The sequence below is a fragment of the Chionomys nivalis genome, chromosome 7 (assembly GCF_950005125.1).
Source record: "Chionomys nivalis chromosome 7, mChiNiv1.1, whole genome shotgun sequence".
Lineage (NCBI taxonomy): Eukaryota > Metazoa > Chordata > Mammalia > Rodentia > Cricetidae > Chionomys > Chionomys nivalis.
Genome location: NC_080092.1, coordinates 65,595,603 through 65,618,405, shown reverse-complemented (window position 1 = coordinate 65,618,405; position 22,803 = coordinate 65,595,603). Strand labels below are relative to the sequence as shown.

Genomic DNA, 22,803 nt, shown 5'->3' with positions numbered 1-22,803 from the left:
TCTTCCCAAAAAAGCAAAACAACCACGACTCTGTCTACACCTAAAGTCTGTAACGGCCTTCAAGGCTAATCATAGCCCACCTATCCTGACTCACTAGCCTGCACCCCTTAGCCTAGAGGCCCCTGATCTGCTCTGTGGTCAGTGGACCCTGCTGCAGCAGCTAGCGGAGAGAAACGAGATGAGCCGAGGGGCAACAGGTAAAGGACACTCATTTTTAGAGTCTGGGTCGACCCTGTTTAAAATCAGTCTTCATTCCAAGCCTAGGGACTAGACCATTTTCTTTTTCTTTTAAAAAATCCCCAGAATTTGGACATTGTAGGACTCACAGCGGAACAGTCAATAAACAGTTGTCAGCGGCCCGACCTCAAGAAATGTCTTTGGGGCTGGGAGAAATGACTTAGCGGTAAGGAGTGCTTGTTGCAATTGCAGAGGATCCAAGTTCAGTTCCCAAACACCCCCAGTAGGTGGCTCAAGACAGCCTAACTCTAGCTCCAGGGGAGCTGCGGTCCTAGTCTGGCCTCTCAGGGCAATAGCACTTAACACGACACAGGCGCGCACGTATACATAGAAATAAAAAGAATGCCTTTGACTGGGCATGGTGGTGCACACGTGTGACGGCAGCGCTAGGGAAGCAGAGTCGGAAGACTCGTGGTTCTATGGCTAGATCTAATAAGAGAAAGCCGTCTGCAGCTGCCTGGCTAGGTATCGAATGTATCGGCTCTCTTCTGATGAGGCCTGGGAGAGAGAACGAGATCAAGCCACTGCTTTAGACTGCCAATAAGTGCGGAGCACTGTGATTGGTCCTTGCGTAGGTAAAAGAGAGAGCCCGGGTTGCTGCGTGGAGGCTTTGGGAACGTCATGGCGTCGCTCAACAGTAAAACCGCGGTCTGCGTGGTCTGTTTGGAGAAGCCGAAATACCGCTGCCCGGCTTGCCGCGTGCCCTAGTGAGTCGGGGCTCGTGGGGACTGGGGAGAGCGAGCACCGGGCCGGGAGGGGGGCCGGGAAGGAGGCCGGGCCGCGGGCAAGGGGCGCGTGCTGCGGCCGCCCGAGCTGACGGGGCCTCCTGTCTTTTTTGTTACAGCTGCTCGGTCGCTTGTTTCCAGAAGCACAAAGGTAAGACCCTGGACCGCTGTCGCAGCCCTTGGCCCTACTTTGCCTTCCCGTGCCCGCTAATCCAGCACACAGTAGCCCGAAGCAGGATCCCCACGAGTTCAAGGCCAGCCTGAGCTACCGACTGAGATCTTGTCTCTAACAAACCGAAGCATGTCAACTACTTTATTGGAAAAAGTCAGTCCTAGCTGTTTGTTCGTCTTAGCATTCTAGTGTAGCCCCTCACTATTACAGAAGCCGCCCTGGCCGAGGTGAATGAGCCAGCAGTGTTTCTGTCTTTAAAGTAATGGTTGCTTATTGTTTACAATAGAAAGAAGTTTTTCAGCCGGGCGGTGGTGGCGCACGCCTTTAATCCCAGCGCTCGGGAGGCAGAGGCAGGTGGATCTTTGTGAGTTTGAGGCGAGGCCAGGCCAGGCTCCAAAGCTACAGAGAAACCCTGTCTCAGGGGGAAAAAAAAAAAAGAAAGAAACTAATAAAAAGTTTTAATGTGTGTGGTATTTTCAGACAGGTTTTTTTTTTTTTTTTAAATATAGTTCAGTCTGCCCTCAAATTTCTCATGATCCTGCTTTCTCTACCCCAAGTGCTGGGATTATAGGAGTAGAGATCTATGCCATCAGGTCTGGCTAAGACAAGTTACTGACCTATTGAGAGAAAAGCTGGAGATGGAGAAATGGCTCTGCCGTTAAGAACCTCTTGTTGCTTTTCTAGAAGAACCTCTTGTTGCTTTTCTAGAAGATCTGAATTTGATTCCTAGCACCCACCTACTGTAGGCAACCTGCAGGTCCATTACCAGGGGATCGACGCCCTTGTCTAACCTCCACAGGCACCTGAATACTATGGCATACACACAAGTAAAAACAAAATCTTTAAAACAGCAGTGGGGGGGGCATTTGGGAGTGATGGTGCCAACTTCAGCATTGGGGAGGTTGAGGCAGGAGGATCAGTTTGACTTTATATTGAGACTGTTGAGAAAGCTTGAATCATCTGGTAGGTTATGTGTATAATGTGAACACTCTTTCTTTCTTTCATTCTTTCTTCTTTTTTTTTTTTTTTTGGTTTTCCGAGCTAGGGTTTGTTTCTGCTTTGGAGCCTGTCCTGAAACTGTAGCCAAGTCTGGTCTCCAACTTAGAGATCTACCTGCCTCTGCCTCCTGAATGGTGGGATTAAAGGTGTGCAGCACCACTGCCCAACATGAGCACACTTTCTATACAATAAAAGTATTTACTTGTGCATATACTTCCACAAATACATTGGTCATGTGTGCAAATAGGTCCGTAAGTATGTACCTTTAAGGTTAGTCATTGTGTGTCATTTGTGACTTTAGAAAGTTTATAGCTTTTCAAACAAGATTTATTTATTTATTATGTATACACTGTTCTGTCTGCAGGTATGCCTGCAGGCCAGAAGAGGGCGCCACATCTCAGTACAGAATGCTGTTGAGTTCAGTTTGCTGGGAATTGAACTCAGGGCCTCTGGAAGAACAGTCAGTGCTCTTAACCTCTGAGCCATCTCTCCAGCCCTATTAATTACAGCTTTTTAGTTACTTTTTATTTGGGTTTGGTAATGAGGTCTTAGGTATGTCAGGCTGGCCTAGGACTTAATTCTCCATTTTCCTGCTGTATATTGCCACAGTGTTGGCTTTACAGGCGTGTCAATCCCCCCCCCCCCCCCCGTTCAGATTTTTTTCCTTTCGTTTGTTTTTTTTTGTTTTTTGTTTTTTGGTTTTTTTTTTTGGTTTTTCGAGACAGGGTTTCTCTGTGGTTTTGGAGCCTGTCCTGGAACTAGCTCTTGTAGACCAGGCTGGTCTCGAACTCACAGAGATCCGCCTGCCTCTGCCTCCTGAGTGCTGGGATTAAAGGCGTGCGCCACCACCGCCCGGCTATCCTTTCGTTTTTTAAAAAAAATTTTATTTTATTTTATGTGCATTGATATGAAGCTGTCCTGTCCCCTGGAGCTATAGACAGCTGTGAGCTGCCGTGTGGGTGCTGAGAATTGAACCTAGGTCCTCTTGAACAGCAGCTAGTTCCCTTAACCACTGAGCCATTTCTCAGCCCCCTAGATTTTTCCATTTTTAATATCAGCATTCAGGAAGCAGAGACAGTTGGACCTCTGAGTTTGAGGACAGCTTGGTTCCAGGAGAGCCAGGACTACACAGAGAAATCTTGTCTAAAAAATCAACAAAAGCCGGGTGGTGGTGGGCAGTGGTGGTGTATGCCTTTAATCTCAGCACTGTTCTGGAATTAGCTCTGTAGACCAGGCTGGTCTCGAACTCACAGAGATCCGCCCGCCTCTGCGTCCTGAGTGCTGGGATTAAAGGCATGCGCCACCACCACCCGGCTGTCCTGTAACTTTTTTTTTTTTAATTTTTTAAAAGATTTTTATTTATTAATTATGTATACAGCATTTTCCTTACATATATACTGCAGACCAGAAGAGGGCACCAGATCTCATTACAGATGGCTGTGAACCACCATGTGGTTTCTGGGAATTGAACTCAGGACCTCTGGAAGAGCAGTCAGTGTTCTTAACCTCTGAGCCATCTCTCCAGCCTTCTTCTTCTTCTTCTTTTTTTTTTTTTTTTGGTTTATTTTGTTTGCAATAAAAAAGAAGTTCAGGGACTGGAGGGATGGTTGAGCAGTTAAGTGTGCTTGGTATTCTTTCAGATGACCTGCGTTTGGTTCCCAACCCCTGTAACTCCACTTCAGGGGCTCTGACTCCCTCTTCTGGTCTCCATAGTCGCTGTCACACATCTCTCTCCTGTTTTCTCCCATCCCAGACCTCTCTCTGCCTGCCAAAGCTTCTCCTGGGCTTCCTTGGTAGACTCAGACCAGACCTTCTCACCTTATTCATCTCTGTAGTGTGTTCTATGGCTAAACTCCCCCAACGTGGAGCGATGATGACTCCCACGTCTATGTTCCTAGTTGCGTATGGTACATTCATGTGCTATCTGAAACTGCTGGGAAAACGTGATGCTTGTAGAAGTCCCTGCCCTTAGTCCTGGTGAAAGCCCTGTGAAATTGGCTTTGGGGCACACGGCCACCTGCGCTCAACCCTTCTGCCAGACTCAGAATTACTCATGGTTTCTTCGGCCTGTTGTTCCATTTGACCTCCCCGCCCCCTTGTCCCTACCCAGTACACATGCTTCTCCCTGGCTTGGTGGGGAGGTTGTGTTTGCGTAGCCTGAAATGTGTGTCTCTCTCAGAGCAGTGCAGTCCGGAAACCCGTCCTGTCGAGAACAGAAGAACGGTGGCTCCTGTGACAACAAGGTCGGAGGGAGACAAAGGTGAGGCGGGCGGTTTTGACCAGGTAACCTCTGCAGGATTTCAAAGATGGGAAGTGGGCAGGAGAGGAGGAGGAGGTGGGCAGGGTACAGAAGGACTTGCGTAGCAGCTCCAGTCCCAGGGTGGTCACAGGTTGTCACAGGTGGAGTTTCCAGCATCCTGGGGCGTGGTTCCGGGAAGGGGGAAGGGAGCAGGCGGCCTGGGGTTTGTGTTGGGCCCTGGTAGGTCCCTGTGGGAGGCCTGCTCTGAACTGCTGGAGTCTCCCTAGAGTTCAGAGCAGTAATGGGCTGTCACTGCACTCACGTTTCATGCTATCCATGTGTCCATCTAGCCATAAAGCCTCCTGAGTGTCATGGCTCTGCAGGCAGCAACTCTTATGCCACGATTCACAGAAAGGAGAGGGGCCTTTTCTTCTTGGAGAACCTTCTCATGTGGCCTGGGCATATCTGCCCTTTCTGAGATCACAGGGTTATGTTTGCTAGGATTATACAGGGCCTAGTTCATTGGCCCAGCACAGGCTTGGAGTCATGACAGAGGGCAGGTAGGGCGTTCAGAAGCACAAAACAGGGCTAGAGAGATGACTCAGGTTAAAAGCACTGGCTGCTCTTCCAGAGGTCCTGAGTTCAAATCCCAGCAACCACATGGTGGCTCACAACCATCTATAATGAGATCTGGTGCCCCCCTATGGCGTGCCGGCAGAACACTATGTAACAATCAAATAATATTTATAATTTTATAATAAATACATCTTAGAAAAAAATACCTGCAGAACCAGACCTCTTGCCAGCAGACCACAGGAAGCGTGAACCATCATGCACTGGTTAGGCACAGTCACCATTCTACCACCTTCTCTTTCCTGCATGAGGGGTGTTTAATTTTGAAGTCCAAGAAGCAAGCTGTTTATTGGCTGCCCCTGGTGTACCCTCACCATCTCACACATGCACATATTGTCACCATGGCTGTCCTGGCTTTCTGCTTCCCTCAGACGATGACTCCTCTGTGGCTGATTTCCTCAACAGTGATGAGGAAGAAGACAGGGTGTCTCTGCAGAAGTTAAGGAATTTAGGTAAGTCTTTGCTGAGCTTGGTTTTTGTTAATTTATATTGTTTATTGCTGTACAGGCAGTGAAACCTGGGAGAATGGAGCCTAAGCGTGAGGTAGACCACAGTCTCATGCAATAGCCAGCTTTATTCAGAGCACCAGACAGTTTATATATACCCTGAGGGTTAAGACTGTCACCTGGACAAAGTGTTCAATCACAAGGACAAGTACAGGAGGCAGCTTTTCCATAGAGGCATATAAATAGAAATAACACTAGCTAGATACAATGAGTAATCCGAAGTAAACTCACTCCTCTCCGCCACGTATGGGAGGGACATGAAAGCACATTCCAAGAACAGTTCCGTGTTCTTGAAGAAGCTGAGGTCACATGACTCTTGTTTTCTTGGTGCACGCAGAGTTCCTCACATCTTGCTTCTCTGGGGGCTGCTAGCCTCTCTCAGAATCTGCCTTCCTTTCCCTTTAACTTTTCTTGGATTTCCCATCTGACTATTCCGCCTGGCTATTGGCCAAATCAACTTCTTTAGTAACCAATAGTAATAAAGTATTCACAGCATGCATAGGGCATCTCACATCAGACAACTTTTGTCTCAAGTATTGAACTCAGGTCATCAGGCCTGGCAGTAAGCATCTTTACCTGCTGAACCATTTTGCCAGCTCTTTTTAATGATGGGATTTGGGCTGGGCTGTGGTGGCATATGCCTTTAATCCCAGCACTTGGGAGGCAGAGGCAGGTGGATCTCTGTAAATTCAAGGCCAGCCTGGTCTATAGAAGACAGGCTCCAAAGCTACACAGAGAAACTCTACCTCGAAAAATCAAAAATCAAATAAACAAACACACCAGGATGGTATTTGGGGGAGGGGCTGGAGAGATGATTTAATTAACTACTTACCGTGTAAGATTTATGATTTGTCTTTAATACCCAACATCTCTTTATTTAAAACAAAGAAGCAAGCTGGGTTCTGTAATCCTAGCACTAGGGAGGTAGAGGCAGGAGGATCCCAGTGTTTTGTTGGCCAGCCTATCTATGTGAATTGGTAAGGGAGCGTGTTGGAAAAGAATAAAGTAGAGGCTGAGTGATGGCATGGATCTTTGATCCTAGCACTCCCAGACACGGCTACATAGTGAGAGACCCTGTCTCTTGGGGATAAAAGTGGAGAACAGTTTCAATTGAGGAAGATACCCAGTAGGGAACTTTAACCTCCATGTGTGTATAAAATGGGATTTATTTGAGCATCTAGTTCTTGTTGGCTTGACATTTGCCTCTAGACCAAGCTGGCCTCAGACTCAGAGAGATCTACCTGCCTCTGCCTCTCTTGTTTCTAAGATTACTATGTAATGTAATGTGTGGGGTCTTTCCTGTCCAGCCCCAGGATTCTGTCAGCATAATGGTTTCAAATCTCCCATCTTGCACGTGCCAGGTGTAACATCAGAATCCTACAGATTTTGTAGATTGGTATAATTGTGCTTTAAAAGTATAGTTGATTTTCTTTGTGTACCTAAGCCTTTCTCAACCTTCAGGCTCAGGTTAGGCACTTTTCTAGCTTCCCTTAGTGCCTTGGACTTACTAGTAATTTACAACTATAGCCACATTGGTGGTAGAGATTTGTGCCTTTTTTTTTGTTTTTTTTTTGTTTGTTTGTTTGTTTTTTTTGTTTTTCGAGACAGGGTTTCTCTGTAGCTTTGGAGCCTGTCCTGGAACTCCCTTTGTAGACCAGGCTGGCCTCGAACTCACAGAGATCCGCCTGCCTCTGCCTCCCGAGTGCTGGGATTAAAGGCGTGCGCCACCACCGCCCGGCTGAGATTTGTGCCTTTTACAGCAGCCTGTGGGGCAGAAACCTGTATTACCTGTCTTCAGTACCCAGCTTACAGTGCAGTCATAAATAGACTGGACAATCACCAGGGAGAGGACGGTGTTCACCACATTTGAATTATGTGCATGTGTCTGTAGGTATATGCACATGAGTCAGAGTCTCCTAGAGCTGGAGCACAGGTATAGGTTACCTAACTTGGGTGGTATGCTAGGCATTGAACTTGGGTCCTCTTAAAGAGCAATATGTGTTCTTAACCACTGAGCCATCTCTAACTCAGTCACACATTTTTGTAGCACCACTTCTTTGGTGCTTGTAAGAATTCTGTTATTGGTGCTAATTGCATTTGTGTGTGTATATGCACACAGGCTCCAGGAGGCGTTGAGAACTGCCGTCATTCTCTACCTTATTCTTTTGAGACGGTGTCTCTCATTGAGCCTGGAGCACACACCTTGGCTAGGCTCAGTGATCCATCTGTCTCTGCCTTGCACGTGTTCGGGTTACAGGCGTGCATAGGACCATGTTTGCCTTTAAGTGGGTGTTGAGATAGTAACACTGGGCCTGTGCTTTGCAGAGCAAACACTCTCTCCAGCTCAGGTCTTCTTTGTTCACATGTATATTGAAAGTTAATTTGTGGGTACAGTCATCTGATGTTCAAGGCAGCTTGGTTCCAGGACCTGTTTCTCAGCAACGGTCAAGTTCCTTTTATAAAATAGTACTGTAGCTGGCACTTGGGAGGCAGAGGTAGGTGGTGAGTTTGAGACCAGCCTGGTCTACGTAGTGAGTTCCAGGACAGCCAGAGCTACCCAGAGGAACTGTGTCTCAAAAAAAAAAAGGGAGGGGGGTACTGTAAAATGTGTAACTGATGCACTTGAAGTCATCTAACCTAAGTTGAGGCACTTAATGTGTAGTTATAAGGAAAAAAATTCACATTTGGTACAGGTGGTAAAAGGTTTGTTTTTTTTTTTTTTTTTAAAGATTTATTTATTATATATACAATATTCTGGCATGTAGGGTACCAGATCTCATTACAGGTGGTTGTGAGCCACCATGTGGTTGCTGGGAATTGAACTCAGGACCTCTGGAAGAGCAGTCAGTACTCCTAACCTCTGAGCCATCTCTCCAGCCCTTGTTTTTGTTTTTTTTGAGAGAAAGTTTCAGTGTAGCCCTGTAGACCAGGCTGGCCTTGAACTCACAGAGATCTGTGGGAGTAAAGGTGTTTGTTGAATGTTTAGATGTGTGGTTGGTTGTACAACCTAACAACATGGGTTGGCAGCATGGTGGCTAAGGAGATACAAGCCCTTCATAGTTGATTACACTGGAAACACTTAGCTTTTAGCCCCTGCCATGGGTTCCACTTGAACTTAAAAGCTGGCATTGATTTTTAAGGTGAATCTGCAGCTTTAAGAAGCTTACTGCTCAACCCACACCTGAGACAGCTGATGGTTAACCTCGATCAGAGCGACAACAAAGCAAAACTGATGAAAGCCTGCATGCAGGAGCCCTTGTTTGTGGAGTTTGCAGACTGCTGTTTAAAAATCGTGGAGCCATCCCAGAAGAACAGGGATTCTTAAACCTGGGTGTGCTCTTCGCTCAAGCTGCCCACTGCTCCTCTTAGGAGGAGGTTGTTTCCAAGGCTGTAGAACATGTAGGTCTTCTTCATCAGACAAGTCGAGGATACTCAAGGTGCAGGTCCTTTATGAAGAGGAAACTTGCAGCCGGATGGATGGCTCAGCTCTTCCAGAGGACCAATCTTCAGCATGACTGCCAACAGTTGTGATTACGGTTCCGGGCTCTGACACCCTCTCCTGGCCTCTGAAGGTACTGTAAGCATCATACACAGCCGTACTTGCAGGCAAAATTCAAACATACATTTTTTTTTTTAAAAAAAGGGAAAAGGCAATTTATATTTACATAGTGGTTTTAAGTTTATTTCTGGTACAGTTCAGAGTTACATCGTAAATACCAGGTTTATCCAGGTTTAGTTTTTGAATTAAAAACTGATTGATAGTGTTACTGAATAAATTTAAGATGTGGTTCTGTGTACATTGCATTGCTCATTGTTCTTGGTGTCATTAAATAAATCAGTTTATTAAATAGCATTGTTCCTTAATGAACTATATGTAAATTTTCCCTAGCCAAAATTTTAGAGCCAATTTTAGGGTGATTTGGCCATTTTAAAGTGCTTGTAGATGGTCCAGTATCTATCCTGCTGTAGTGACATTCTGGACAGACAGTCACATCTGCCGAACCTGAGCCTGAAGGGGGACAGTAAGCTGGGATGTTGTGGTCCTATCTTGGCTTGGTAACTAGCACTCCCAGATCCTGCCAGTGCTGAGGCCATAGTCCTAGCTTGCTGGTACTCTGACCACGAAGCCCTGGCTCACAGACAGAAGCTGTTGCTTGCACACGCAGTTGGAGTCGCTGTGGGATTAGCTTGGCAGTTGTGTGTTGATCAGATGTCTTTGGCAAGGCAGCTGGCAGGAAACGGCCTTCTGGAAACAAAGGCACTAAAGATCACGTAGGCAGGTGAGGGTAGAAGAGTCACACTTGGACTGGCCTGTGTCTTTCTAGCAGAATCTGATTAAAACCAGTAACACTGGAGGCTGAAGGTTCAGGGCAGATGTCAGCATACTGAAGTGGAGACTTCCTGCAGTGAAACTTTATCGAGCCCTGGGGAGAAAGAGAAGCAATCTATGAGTGGCAGGGTGACCGACTCCTAGTATTTCCTATTACTCTAAGAGGGTACTGGTTGTCATCCCACCTACCGACAGCTGGAAGATCAGAATACTTGTTTACCCCTTGTCAGTTTCAGGGAGACTTTGTACAGATTATATGGCATCTTGTTGGCTTCATTTCTTTCCTCTGGTCCCTTGTACCAGGCGGGGTATTAACCCGGTTTTACAGAGGAGAAAATGGAGGTTCTGAGATGACGTGCCATTACCAGGGTTATCCAGGGAAGGGGCTGAGCTGGGACCAGGCTGGGAGGCCTGCTTTCAGGTCAAACAGGTGGCACAGCACACAGGACCCGGCCACACATTCACTATTTCCAGTTGAGAAAGTGACAGCCAGTAACCAAGTGATAGAATGTCATGTGAGGAGACAGACTATGGCCACACTCGTTTCTAATGTCCTAGAGTCAACTATGCCATTTAATTCCTTACAGCTACCCTGTAGGGAGTTTCCTGTGTCCATCTGGTAGAGGATACAGGGCTGAGGTACTTGCCTAACTGAGGATCTCACATTGCAGAGGAAGAGCCAAACACTCAGAGATAAAATGCTTAGAAGTAGCCGGGCGGTGGTGGCGCACGCCTTTAATCCCAGCACTCGGGAGGCAGAGACAGGCGGATCTCTGTGAGTTCGAGACCAGCCTGGTCTACAAGAGCTAGTTCCAGGACAGGCTCCAAAACCACAGAGAAACCCTGTCTCAAAAAACCAAAAAAAAAAAAAAAAAAAAAAATAATGCTTAGAAGTAGTTTTTGAAGGGCTCTGAACAATCTGGGTTTTGGTTGGAACAATGGCAGTAAGGAACACCTATAGATTTGGCTTATTCCGTAGGGCTAGGGAGTTTTGTGCTATCACCCCCAACCCCCATGACAGGCAGCTTTGTTCACTGCCTTCCCCAGTGAACAACCTGAAGCTGTGGGAAGGATGACCATGGATGGCATCTCAGAAGGAGGATATACCTGAGGCAGCGCTCTGATGGACGTAATTCCAGCCTGATCTTGTTGTGGTGTCTGGACGTTGTTGCTGGGGTTGCTCGTGGGAAGCCGGAGGCAGGCATGTGCCACCAGTTTCCTCTGAAAGCCACGTGCACCCACAGCTGAGTTGGCTAGCACCAGTCCCATGGGCCAGAGGTGGATTATTGCCTCTAGTAGTTTACTGTGTGCTGGGGACAGCGATGAGCTCAGGGAACTGGGAGCTTGAGGCATGGGTTTATCCTCCATACCATCCAGTTCTTTAGAAGCAAGATAGGCCATTCTGATCTTAAAGAGAAAACATTCCTTTATTAATGTTAGGTTTGCCTAACCTTTCTAAAAGGACTTACTTTTGCATTCATTTCCTTGACACAGAAGTAGTATGCTATAGTGGACATGCTGAAGTCAGAGGACAGCTTATGAATTGGGGTTTGATTTAGCCCTCTTTAAAAAGATAAAATAGCCGGGCGGTGATGGCTCACGCCTTTAATCCCAGCACTTGGGAGGCAGAGGCAGGTGGATCTCTGTGAGTTCAAGACCAGCCTGGTCTACAAGAGCTAGTTCCAGGACAGGCTCCAAAACCACAGAGAAACCCTGTCTCAAAAAACCAAAAAAAAAAAAAAAAAAAAAAAAAGATAAAATAGTTAGGTGGTTGGGGTGCACCCTTTTAATCCCAGCAATTGGGAAGCAGAGACAGGTGGATCTCTGAGTTCAAGGCTAGCCTGATCTATAGAGTGAGTTCCAAGACAGCTAGGAGAGAAACCTTGCCCTGAAAAACCAAATAAATAAATAAAAATTAAAAAAAACCCTCTTTGTGTGTATCATGTATGCACATGTGGGCATGAGCATTCCACAATCACCTGTGGAGGTCAGAGAGAGCTTTTGAGAGTTTGTTCCTTGATGGAGGAAGGTCATTGGTTAATTAATAATAAAGAAACTGCTTGGTGGGTGGAGTTAACAGAACAGAATGCTGGGAGGAAGAGGAAGTGAGTTTAGATGCCATGCAGCTGCTCCCCAGAGCCAGATGCAATGCAGCCAGCCGCCAGGTCAGACATGCTGAATCTTTCCCACTAAGTGGCACCTAGTGGTGCTACGCAATTATTAGAAATGGGCTAAATTAATGTGAGAATTAGCCTAGAAGAGGCTAGATATAATGGGCCAGGCAGTGTTTAAAAGAATACAGTTTGTGTGTCGTTATTTTGAGGCATGAGCTAGCCAGGCAGCCGGGAGCCGGGTGGCAGGAACGCAGCCCACAGCTCCCTCAACAGTTCCTACCGTGGGCTGGAGAGATGGCTCAGAGGTTAAGAGCATTGCCTGCTCTTCCAAAGGTCCTGAGTTCAATTCCCAGCAACCACATGGTGGCTCACAACCATCTATAATGAGATTTGGTGCCCTCTTCTGGCATGTATGTATACTAAATAAATAAAGTCTTTAAAAAAAAAAAAAAAAAAAAAAACAGTTCCTACCGTGAGTGAGAGTTTGTTCCTACCGTGAGGGTCCCTGGGCTCAAACTTGGTTGGTCAGGCTTGGTCTTGGCAGTAAGACCTCTATTTGCTGAGTCATCTTACTAGCTCTTTCCAGCATTCTGACTGGAAAACCATCAGCTTGACGAGGTAAAGTCAAGAGCCTTGGCTGTGATGCCCTGGACTAGAGTGGCTTCATGGGGCAAAATATCAAGAAACTGCAGTTTTATTGGCAGTTTGAGCCTAGGGTTGCTTGTGCCACTCTGTACGGGAGCTGTCTGTACCCTTCTCATACACGGGACACCAGGCTTAGAGGCTGGTGCCGCACCCCAGCAGCGGAGACATCCCTCTGTCTTGGGCCTGTCTGAAGCCCACCCCCGGCCTTCAGACACACTCACTCTCCACTTTCGCCAAGCACGCTTGATGACCGTGGCAGCTATGTGTAATCTTCTGATGTGTTTCCGTGTTAACCAGGACCGGATAGCTAAAGAAACAGCAGAGACATAAAAACCATCATTAGAGCCGGGCGGTGATGGCGCACGCCTTTAATCCCAGCACTTGGGAGGCAGAGGCAGGCGGATCTCTGTGAGTTCGAGACCAGCCTGGTCTACAAGAGCTAGTTTCAGGACAGGCTCCAAAACCACAGAGAAACCCTGTCTCGAAAAACCAAAAAAAAAAAAAAAAATCATTAGAGCTGTTAGCCATGTGGCCAATATGGGTTGATGTGAAAATATGAAGTCTGGCCGGGCGGTGGTGGCGCACGCCTTTAATCCCAGCACTCGGGAGGCAGAGGCAGGCAGATCTCTGTGAGTTCGAGACCAGCCTGGTCTACAAGAGCTAGTTCCAGGACAGGCTCCAAAACCACAGAGAAACCCTGTCTCGAAAAAACCAAAAAAAAAAAAAATATATGAAGTCTGTTTTCCCAGTGATGTCAATATATAAGGCAAAATGGGGCTTAAGAGTCGCTCCTGGAAAGATGGCTCAGTGGTTAAGACCTCCCTGCTCTTGCAGGGCACCAGATTGGTTACCACCACCCATATGGTGATTCGCAACCTCTTCTGACTCTAGTTCTGGCCTCCAAGGACACCTGAACGCTTATGGTACACATACATAGTCACACACACGCTTACGTTATACTGCCCACAAGCTTACAGATAGCTGTGCACACACCAGTCTTACGTTATACACCTACACACACACAGTCTTACGTTATACTGCCCATTACAGATAGCTGCACATTGAAGGGCCACCTGGGAGCTGTAAGGACCCAGGCTGCCACTGACCTCAGACTCAGTCCTTATCAGTTCCTGAGGAACAGGAGGGTCTGGGTGATCTGTGCTTGTGTGGAAATGTAGCTCCATGTTATAGCACTTGCCTAGCGTGAGTGAAGCCCTGGGTTTGATTCGTGGCACTACAGAAGGACAAATGATTTCCACTTTTCAAAATCAGTCCGTCAGGACTGTGTTAGACCCATCATATGGAATCAGCCCCACCTACCTGCCTGAATGAGCACGGCAGCCCGCCTCTGTTTCTCCTGCTTTTGGAGACGATGTCGCCTCCAGCCACACTGGATGCAGCGGGCACACTGCTCCAGCATCTGGGCACGTCCACATTCCAGAAGCTCTAGCTGAGAGAAGGAGTCCATTGAGGTGCTTGGCCTCCCCTCCCCTCCCCTCCCCTGAGAACGGCCTACACTTGCTGCTGGCGCCCGTAATCTCATTCCCCAGTCAGTTACCGTGGAGTCAGTCATGAAAATCTTTGTCCTGCCACAGTACAGTGGGACTTGTGTGGTCTCAGCTGGGTCACTGGGAGGGGTCGCTGTCTGAATTAAAGTTGGCAGAGCATGGAGAATGTCCTGTAGTAGAGGCTGCAGTGTGGCCTCCTTGGCACATAGAGGCTGCTCTGGAGGTGGGAGAAAGGCTTCATCAGTGCCCGCTCATTCCCACAGGCTTCTGCAGTCTGAAGAGCTTGGCTCTCTAAGCCTCTTATTGCTGTTCTGAATCTCGTCATTTCTTCTTCCCCCTTTCGTCCCTCACAGTCCTGGCTGTTTGGGACTGTTCTGAAGCCACCACTGCCCCATGTCTCCTTGGACAAGTGCAAGGTCTGTAAGCCTGGAGAGGGAATCCCAGACTGCTTGGCTACTCCCTCAGTCCCACCCCTTACCAGGTACAGTCAAGTGAAGAGAAGGAAGACCATACCCAACTGTGGGAAAGCCCTTCCAAGTGTGCCTCTTGTATGGGAAGATTTACCTGAGGGCTCTGACAGTTAGCAGCCCAGCGCCTCTTTGGAGACAGAGGACACCAAAGCAGATGCAGGAGACGAGAGATGAGACATCCAGAAAATGGACCAGGGCCCAGAGAGGCTTGTTGGTAAGAGAGACAGGAGAGCGAACCGTGGAGAGAGGAGAAAGAAGGGGAGGGCAAAGGAGAGTGACACACTCCCAAGAGAAAACTACTGGTGGGGCCCAGAAGGGCAGAGAGGTTGGGGAGCAGCTGTGGCGGGGCTGAGACTTGTCCTAGTCCTTGTGTCTGTCCCTCTGCCTCTCGCATCCCCACATTTTTAGTTATGGACAGCTACACTGCGTCACAGGCTAGACTTTCACCCTAGTGCTTTGTACACTTCTCCCCCTTTGATGTCTCCTGGAAATGGAGCCCAAGCTGGACATGCAGGGCTGGTCCAGACTCCTCAGATTTCCCTTTTGCCTACTCTTCTCACTGGCAAGGCCAAGTTCACCGTCCATTTCTGTCTACCTCTGTATCTGTACAGAATCATGCCTACCAACACTGACCAGTGTGCCCATAGCTGCACACAGCTCTGGCTTCTCCTTGGGAGGCTCACAGCCTCACCCCCAAGACCTCCCATAAGGTCCCTAGAGTGAAGAAGAGCATGAGGTGGATGGAGCACTGGCCCTCTCCCCTGAAGCAGCCACCTCATCTACCCAGGAATAAAGCTCACCTGGCACCCTAGCCTTCCCTGTCACACCTACGGCTCTGTCTCACGCCTGGGAGCTTTTGTTCAGGTGTTGTCATGTGCAGTGGGTGTCGCCTAGCTAATCGAGTTTATCCCCACATGCCAACTCCTCTAAATGCTTCTTCCCACTTCCACATCTCCCTGGCATCAGAGCAAGCTCCCTGCCTGCCTTTCCTTCCTTCCTTCCTTCCTTCCTTCCTTCCTTCCTTCCTTCCTTCCTTCCTTCCTTCCTTCCTTCCTTCCTTCCTCCCTCCCTCCCTCCCTCCCTCCCTCCCTCCCTCCCTCCCTCCCTCCCTCCCTCCTCTCTTTTTTCTTTTTGAGACAGAGTTTCTCTGTGTAACAGCCATAGTTGTCCTAGAATTCACTCTGTAGACCAGGCTGGCCTTGAACTCACAGAGACCCACCTGCCACTGCCTCCTGAGTACTGGGATTAAAGGTGTGCACTACCACTGACCGTTCAGCTAGCACTCTGCCTTTCTACACCATTATCAGCTAGGGTTTGTTCCCCACATTGTACCAACAACCATCAGTCTTTGGACCCTCATCTCTGAGAAGGTACAGCTCAGTCCTCAGTAACCTACGGTTGAACAAATGACAAAAAAAATGGGCTCCACTCACCAGAGGGCCCTTTGGCAGAACACAAGCCCCAGAGACCAGAGGATGTGCGAAGTCGGAGCCGTCTCAGTAATTTATATCGTTCCACGAAGTTCTGGTGAGAGACCCTGGAAGCCAAAGAAGACAAAAAGAACAAGACTGTGAGCCAGGTGCCTAGCTGGGGCTCAAAGTCAGTGCTGCCTGACCATCCCAACTGAATGGAGGAGGGTGTGTCCTAGAGATGCCAAGGGCCACTCAGTGGGAAGCCTGCAGACAACATTTCCATCCTCGAGACCCATATGCTGGGAGGACAGAACTGACTTGTCAAGTCGTCCTCTGACTTCATGTGGTATGGCACATCCCCTTGTGGTAGTGGGGCGCTCAAACCCCGTGAGGATGAACAGCATGGACCTGCACAGTTCTTAAGACTCTGAGGCTTGTCTCTGAACTTCTCAAATCAGACAAAGCCACAGGAGAATTCCTGATTCTCATTTCCCTTTTCCTTCACACTCCAACTCTGGCCTCCCCCAGACTAGCCCATTTTGGTAAACTGTCCTGCCCCAGAAAACAGCAGTTGTTTCTACAGCCTGGACGCTGACTACTCCGTGAGCACTCACCTTGCAAACCGTCCAGTTCTCTTTACTGTGAGCTAGACATCCCAGTCGGGCCTACTGCTTCCCAGTTTTCACAGCTAATCCTGCAACATCACTCATTTCCCTTCTGTCCTAACCCTGCATCCAACTTGAGTGAGTAGCACAAGAATTCTGAGAATACAAGATGCAGCCTCTTCTACCGCACTCGGCACACTGCCAAGGCTGTCCTGGCCAGCTGCGCCTGGCTCCCGTTCTCTCACATTCACTGGTGCTGCTTCTCTGTGGCCCAGACCGTTGGTGTCTCACTACCTGACAGCATTATGGTTGTTCTCTGTTCTAAGTCCTCCCAGGCTGGCCCTTCCCTTTCCTCTGGCTCTGCACTGATAACCAGACCACAGATTTTGCCTGCAACAACAAATTCTGTTTCTTTCCTAGCACTAGCTGTCCTTTACACTTGTGTGTGTTATCTTTGGAAGCATGTGTGTGCTTGCACATGTGGAGGCCTCAATCTGACATTGGAAACCTTCCTCTATAGCTTTCCACCTTATTTTTTGAGTCTCTCATTGATCCTGGGGCTTACTGACTGGTTAAACTGGCTGGCCAGCAAGTCCACAGACTACTGTGTCTGCCTCCCAGTGTTGGGATTACAGGTGTTTGTTGCCATATCTTGCCTTTTTTTTTTTTTAAAGATTTTTATTTATTTTTAATCTATGTGCATTGGTGTTTTGCCTGCATGTGTGTCTGTGAAGGTGCCAGATCCCCTGAAACTGGAGCTACAGACAGCTAAGCGGCCACGTGGGTGCTGGGCATTGAACCCAGGTCAGTGCTCTCAGTCGTCGAGCCATCTGTCTCTCCAGCCCCACCAAACCTAGCTTAGCATTAGCAGTGATGCTGGAGATCCAGACTTATTGATTTTTTTTTTAATTTAATTTTTTCCCCCAAGGTAGGGTTTCTCTGTGTAAGCTCTGGCTGTCCCAGAACTCACTTTGTAGACCAGGCTGGCCTTGAACTCACAGAAATCTGCCTGCCTCTGCCTCTTGAGTGCTGGGATTAAAGGCCCGTGCCACCATGCCCAGTTTTATTTGTAAATTTTTTAAAACTTTGAGTTTTGCCTGCATGTATGTCTGTGCACCATGTGTATGCCTGGTGCCTCTGGATGCCAAAGGAAGGCTTCAGATCCCCTGGAACTTGAGTTATAGATGGTTGTGAGCTGCCATGTGGGTGCTGGGAATTGAATCCCAGTCTTCTCAAGAGCAGCCAGTGCTCTTGACCTTGAACCATCTTCTCAAACCTCAGACCCTTTCTTAAAAAAAAAAAAATAAGAAAGTTGTTTGCTCCCCCCCCCCCCCGACAGGGTTTCTCTGTAGTTTTGGAACCTGTCCTGGAACTAGCTCTTGTAGCTTAGGCTGGCCTTAGATGTGTGTTGATCTTCCTCATTCAGTATCTCAAGTGCTAGGGTCACAGGAGTGTGCTACTGTGTCTGCCTCATACTTAATTTTCTTGTTTCCACAGAATGTAGGCCCTCCAAGGGCAGAGAATACACAGTGAGTGACTGACTAGACATACAGGTGCCATCCCTGTGCCACAGACCTGCCATTCTCCTCTTCCCTTCCTCCCTCTGTCTGGCCCAAGCTCTGAGCACCACCGGGCGTTGGCCCTACAGCAATGTGGCTTACTTACCTGATGGGAAAGCCAGCAGCACTGATGTGGATGGTCTCCACAAGGCCACAGGCCTCCAACTGGCTCAGCACCTGCAAGGGTGGGGAGACAGGGCAAGCACCTATAGGCCAGAAATATCATCTCTTTCGCATTATCTCTGGTCTTGACCTTCAATGACAGGCACGATTGGCTGACAGAGATGTCAGTCTCCATGGGACCAAAAGAAACCAAGAGGGCCAGAAGATCTCCCTGCTGGAAGATCTGGTGGACCTGAAAGGCCCTGTCTAATGCTGGCTCCTGATGTAGCTAAGGTCGCAGTGGTCCTGGCTGTCTCTCACCTCTCCCGGGCTGATACCACTTCACAATACAGAACTGCTTTATTCTCTTCTGGCATCAGAGCTGCTCAAACACGGAAGGTTATACTGTGAAGATTCTTACTTTATTTGAACCCAGAACTTTACCACACAGCCAAGTTATCTTGGATGTACAGCCACATTTGCCAGGTGACTGCTGGCCATTCTTCAGTGCTGTCCAGCACTCACACATCTCTATACCCCTCAGAACCTGAAACTCTGAGGAGTGCTTTTGTGTAAACTAGAAATGAGATTAACAGTCCAGAGATAGCCGTACTTCATGGACTGCACAGATGTTGAACAAATCGTAAGCAGCCATTGCCCCAAGCAGATTCAGTCTCTTGTCAGAGATCGGCTAGGCTAGGTGAGCAAGGAGCAAGGTGTTCTAGAGTCCCCATGTGCCACACTGGCTAGGCTTGGTGCAGTGTACAGACATACAACCACACACGACTGCCCTGCCAGAGCAGGGAGGCCCAGCCTGAGAGACTGTCTGTGACCACATCTGGAGATGTTTTCCCTTTAGTTTTCTAGGCCCTGCCAGATGGTGTTTGATACTAGGCAGCTGTAGCTGAGGGTTAGTTACCTCTTCCTGAAGGAAGGTCTGTGGCTGACTCTGGCTGTTGGGCTTGATACAGCGAATGTAGTGGGGTGTTGTGCTATGTAGGACCTGCAGGAGCTGTTCCAGCGAGGCCTGCGGACAGAGAAACCTGGGTGAGTCAGGATTGGGGCTGCTCAGGGTCATAAGCTGGATTCTGGTTAGTGGGAATGTTTTGTCCTTGGTGGCCCTCTCAGTCTTGACATCAATACCCATATATCCCCTGGGAACTACTGGAAATCCCTGCTCCCTCTGAGATAGGGTTTCTCTGTATAACCACCCTGGCTGTCTTAGAACTTGTACTGTAGATCAGGCTGGTCTCAAACTCACAGAGATCCGCCTTCTTCTGCCTACCAAGTACTGGGTTTAAAGGTGTGCGCTATCCAACGTGGCTTGGAAGTTCTTAAAGAACGTGTGCAAAGCAGTTTAATCACCCATCACTTGTCACCTTTATCCAGGGATGCTCTGACCAGTGGCTCTCACTGACTGGTCCTCTGGTATAGAGCTTGTCCCTCTCCTTTCCTCCCCACTTCACTCCCACAGGAGAACAGCTTCACACCACCCCTGCTGTTACACTATGTGCCAGAGGGACGTGACTCTGACAGTCTACTATGTCACAGGTCAGCCTAATAACACACATGCTGTGCAGGTACTGTCAGTAGTGTCTGACGCTATGGCTGTAGCACACTCCTCAGACAATAAACAAGTTTCCCAGGGTGCCCCCAAGGTGACGGCAAAGTAGGGGTTAACATATAAATAGGAACAAATAAAAAAAGTGACAGGGTGGGTGAACAAGATGTGGAAGGGCAGTGGTCAAGAGGTCCCAGGAGTGGGAGCAACCCATGCAAGTTTCACACAGAAGAAGCAGAGAACACCAGGGGAAGTGGTATTCGGGCCCAGCCAAGCACAGGGTTTGAACAGGGCAGTCACAGCTCCATATAAAGTGCTACTCTTCTCTGACTACCCCATGAGCAGAGGGTGAGAGCCCCCATCCCTGTCACGTTCTTATATCCCATGCTGTCTCTTGCCTGTTTCCTATGGGCCCTTTATACTGAAGCATAAACTTGAAGAGACCTGTGTCATTTCTGAATGGCACATTACTGCTCCCTAGCAGACAGCCCCGATCCTGAGGGGTGCTCAACAGACAATTATGGGAGTGAACACAGCACTTCATGTCATCACCACCAGACCCACCTTGAACTTGGATACCACAGTCAATGCAGGAGCCCTGCTCTGGCCAGACAGCTCCTCCTGGGTCTTGTCTTCAGGGTTAGCAGGAAATAGCATCATGAGCAGAGGGTCTTGGGATTGCTGCAGGAGCCCAGTCAGCTCAGCGGGAACAGGGTCCTATTGGGAAAGAACAAAGGTGGCAGGTAGGTGAGCTGCTTCCTAGTGCTAGCTACTGCTCTGGCACCTCTAACCGAGCTCGGGACTTCTTGGGAGGGCAGGCTGGAGTCCCAAGTAGAGTGGGTCTGCTGGCCAAGAAGAGACATAGAGCCGGGCGGTGGTGGCGCACACCTTTAATCCCAGCACTCGGGAGGCAGAGGCAGGCGGATCGCTGTGAGTTCGAGACCAGCCTGGTCTACAAGAGCTCTTTCCAGGACAGGCTCCAAAACCACAGAGAAACCCTGTCTCAAAAAAACAAAAACAAAAAACAAAAAACAAGAAAAAAGAAGAGACATAGGCCGCTTCCAGGCAGGTCAGGATGGACTAGCCAACATCTTAGGTAGGGCTCAAAAAGGTGAGCCTAGATTTTTTAGGAGACTTTAGGAGAAAGAGGATGCCAGTTAGGAACTACTTTGTACAGGGATTCAGCTTTTTTACCCAGGACCCACATGCTATGGCCTAGGCCCACCTTGTTCTTCTCCACTAGACCTTCTGTGTGGTACCGCACAGGTCCTGCGAAATGCACAACCACAAAGCTGGGCTCCCGACTGAGCTTATTAGGGCCCAGGCAGGGCTTGCCTGCCAGAGCACTCTCGATGCGTGTCTGGAGTTGGGCTGCACTGCTTGGCCGATTAAGGCGGCATTCCTGTATGGTGGGAGAGGGTGGTCATCATGATGAGGTCTTACCACATCTTCGCCTTCCTCAGTGTCTGGCCCCCACTGCAGTAGTTGTAACACAGGCACTATATCAACTCCAGCATGTGTGTGCGTGTGTGTGTGTGGGAGCACACTTATTTGCAGATGCGGGAGAGAGACAGACAAAAGAGCACATAAAACAGTCACCAAGGCCCCAAAAAGTGCTGCTTGGCTCACTGGCTGAACCTCCCTACCTCATTTATGAGGGAACAGATGCTGATGGGGCTCCCCTCGAGGAGATCCAAACAGGTCTGGTTGTCCTGGTAGTTGACGAACGACCACTCCAGGCCCTCAAGTGCATATTCCTCCTGGGCAGGGGTGCAGTGGGAGAAAGTTCCACAACAGCATTAAGGGAAGGAACAAAAATATATTAAAACACTCTCTTACATCATTATTACTTATCAATTAATAAGACAGGAACAAAGGTATCTAGTCATGACTGGGCTGGGGGCCAGGAAGAGGCAGAGGATCCAGAAGGATGACCTGCCTTGCCCCACACCTCACCTGCTGGGCCTTGAGGTAGTGAGCCACAAAGTGCTGTTGTAGCTTCTCATTGGCATAGTTGATGCACAGCTGTTCCAGACTGTTGTCAGGGAATGACTCAAACCCATACACATCTAGCAGACCTTTGGAGACAGGAGAGAACGATGGGGCAACCACAGGGGGTAAAGAGGGCAACTACAGGAGCCCAAATGGCTGGACCCTTGCTGAGGCCTCTGACTTAGAAGCTTTGGGATAAGGCTTAGTGATCGCTGTCTCCTGTTCCCACCATCCACCCAGGTAGGACCCAGGACCTTTTCCCCTGCCCCATACTAAGTCAGAGCAAGCAGAAAGCCAAAAATCAGAATGAAGGGCAGCCCAGGCACCAGCGTACTTTTTTTTTTTTTTTTTTTAGTTTTTCGAGACAGGGTTTCTCTGTGGCTTTGGAGCCTGTCCTGGAACTAGCTCTTGTAGACCAGGCTGGTCTCGAACTCACAGAGATCCGCCTGCCTCTGCCTCCGAAGTGCTGGGATTAAAGGCGTGCGCCACCACCGCCCGGCATACCAGCGTACTTTTGAGTCTGTATCATCTGGCCCCAATAGGCTCCTCCTTGAGGATATCAGGTCCCATTTTTTTGTGTGATAGCAGGAAATGATCTCTGAAACAACCGAGTTCAGAGGACCTCGATTTCACCAGCCTAGCTGATGCGTCTCTTTAAGCAAATTGTGTCAGCACCCCTAGATTTTACTTCCTTCCCCTATTCGACTCACCTAACCCAAGAGTACAACACCGATCTCAACTGTGTCTCCCACTCTAGCTCTGACTACTCTTCTGGGGTTGGAGCTAAGTCTCTAGGATAAAAGGACCATTAGGGACAATGCATAAACTGGTCTGTCTGGAGAGCCATGGACATGTCATTTGTGGGCAATCAAATGTAGAAATATCACCAAACTCCTGGATGGATGGATGGATGAGGACACTGGCTGAGAGGAGAAAGGAGCTGCTCAGAGGCACACAGGTGACCCAGAGACCCTCCCTCCACCCAGGGTCCAGC

At 48.7% G+C, this 22,803-nt stretch overlaps 2 protein-coding genes across 8 annotated transcripts in view; one reads left to right on the top strand and one right to left on the bottom strand.

Moving 5' to 3' along the window:
• The first annotated feature begins 824 nt into the window (after positions 1 to 824).
• Znhit3 (zinc finger HIT-type containing 3) lies at positions 825 to 9,322 on the top strand. The gene is made up of 5 exons (XM_057774057.1): positions 825 to 944; positions 1,082 to 1,113; positions 4,313 to 4,393; positions 5,377 to 5,457; positions 8,652 to 9,322. The coding sequence occupies exons 1-5, from the start codon at positions 859 to 861 to the stop codon at positions 8,834 to 8,836; spliced, it is 465 nt and encodes a 154-aa protein (XP_057630040.1). The 5' UTR covers positions 825 to 858; the 3' UTR covers positions 8,837 to 9,322.
• A 3-nt stretch (positions 9,323 to 9,325) lies between these two features.
• Positions 9,326 to 22,803, bottom strand: part of Myo19 (myosin XIX) — a 33,626-nt gene continuing 20,148 nt past the window's right edge. For 2 of the 7 annotated variants that reach the window (XM_057774051.1, XM_057774054.1), the window contains 13 exons: positions 21,774 to 21,895; positions 21,464 to 21,577; positions 21,043 to 21,219; positions 20,382 to 20,534; positions 19,176 to 19,283; positions 18,261 to 18,331; positions 16,012 to 16,115; positions 14,673 to 14,785; positions 14,159 to 14,320; positions 13,921 to 14,050; positions 12,822 to 12,907; positions 10,949 to 11,248; positions 9,326 to 9,935 (listed from right to left, as the gene is read on the bottom strand). In XM_057774051.1, coding sequence (XP_057630034.1) covers positions 9,807 to 9,935; positions 10,949 to 11,248; positions 12,822 to 12,907; positions 13,921 to 14,050; positions 14,159 to 14,320; positions 14,673 to 14,785; positions 16,012 to 16,115; positions 18,261 to 18,331; positions 19,176 to 19,283; positions 20,382 to 20,534; positions 21,043 to 21,219; positions 21,464 to 21,577; positions 21,774 to 21,895 — 1,769 coding nt within the window. In that variant the 3' untranslated portion in view covers positions 9,326 to 9,806. Of the gene's footprint in view, positions 9,936 to 10,948; positions 11,249 to 12,821; positions 12,908 to 13,920; positions 14,051 to 14,158; positions 14,326 to 14,672; positions 14,786 to 16,011; positions 16,116 to 18,260; positions 18,332 to 19,175; positions 19,284 to 20,381; positions 20,535 to 21,042; positions 21,220 to 21,463; positions 21,578 to 21,773; positions 21,896 to 22,803 lie in introns of those variants that run through there. The other 5 variants (XM_057774053.1, XM_057774055.1, XR_009057384.1 and 2 more) reach the window with 4 other exon arrangements.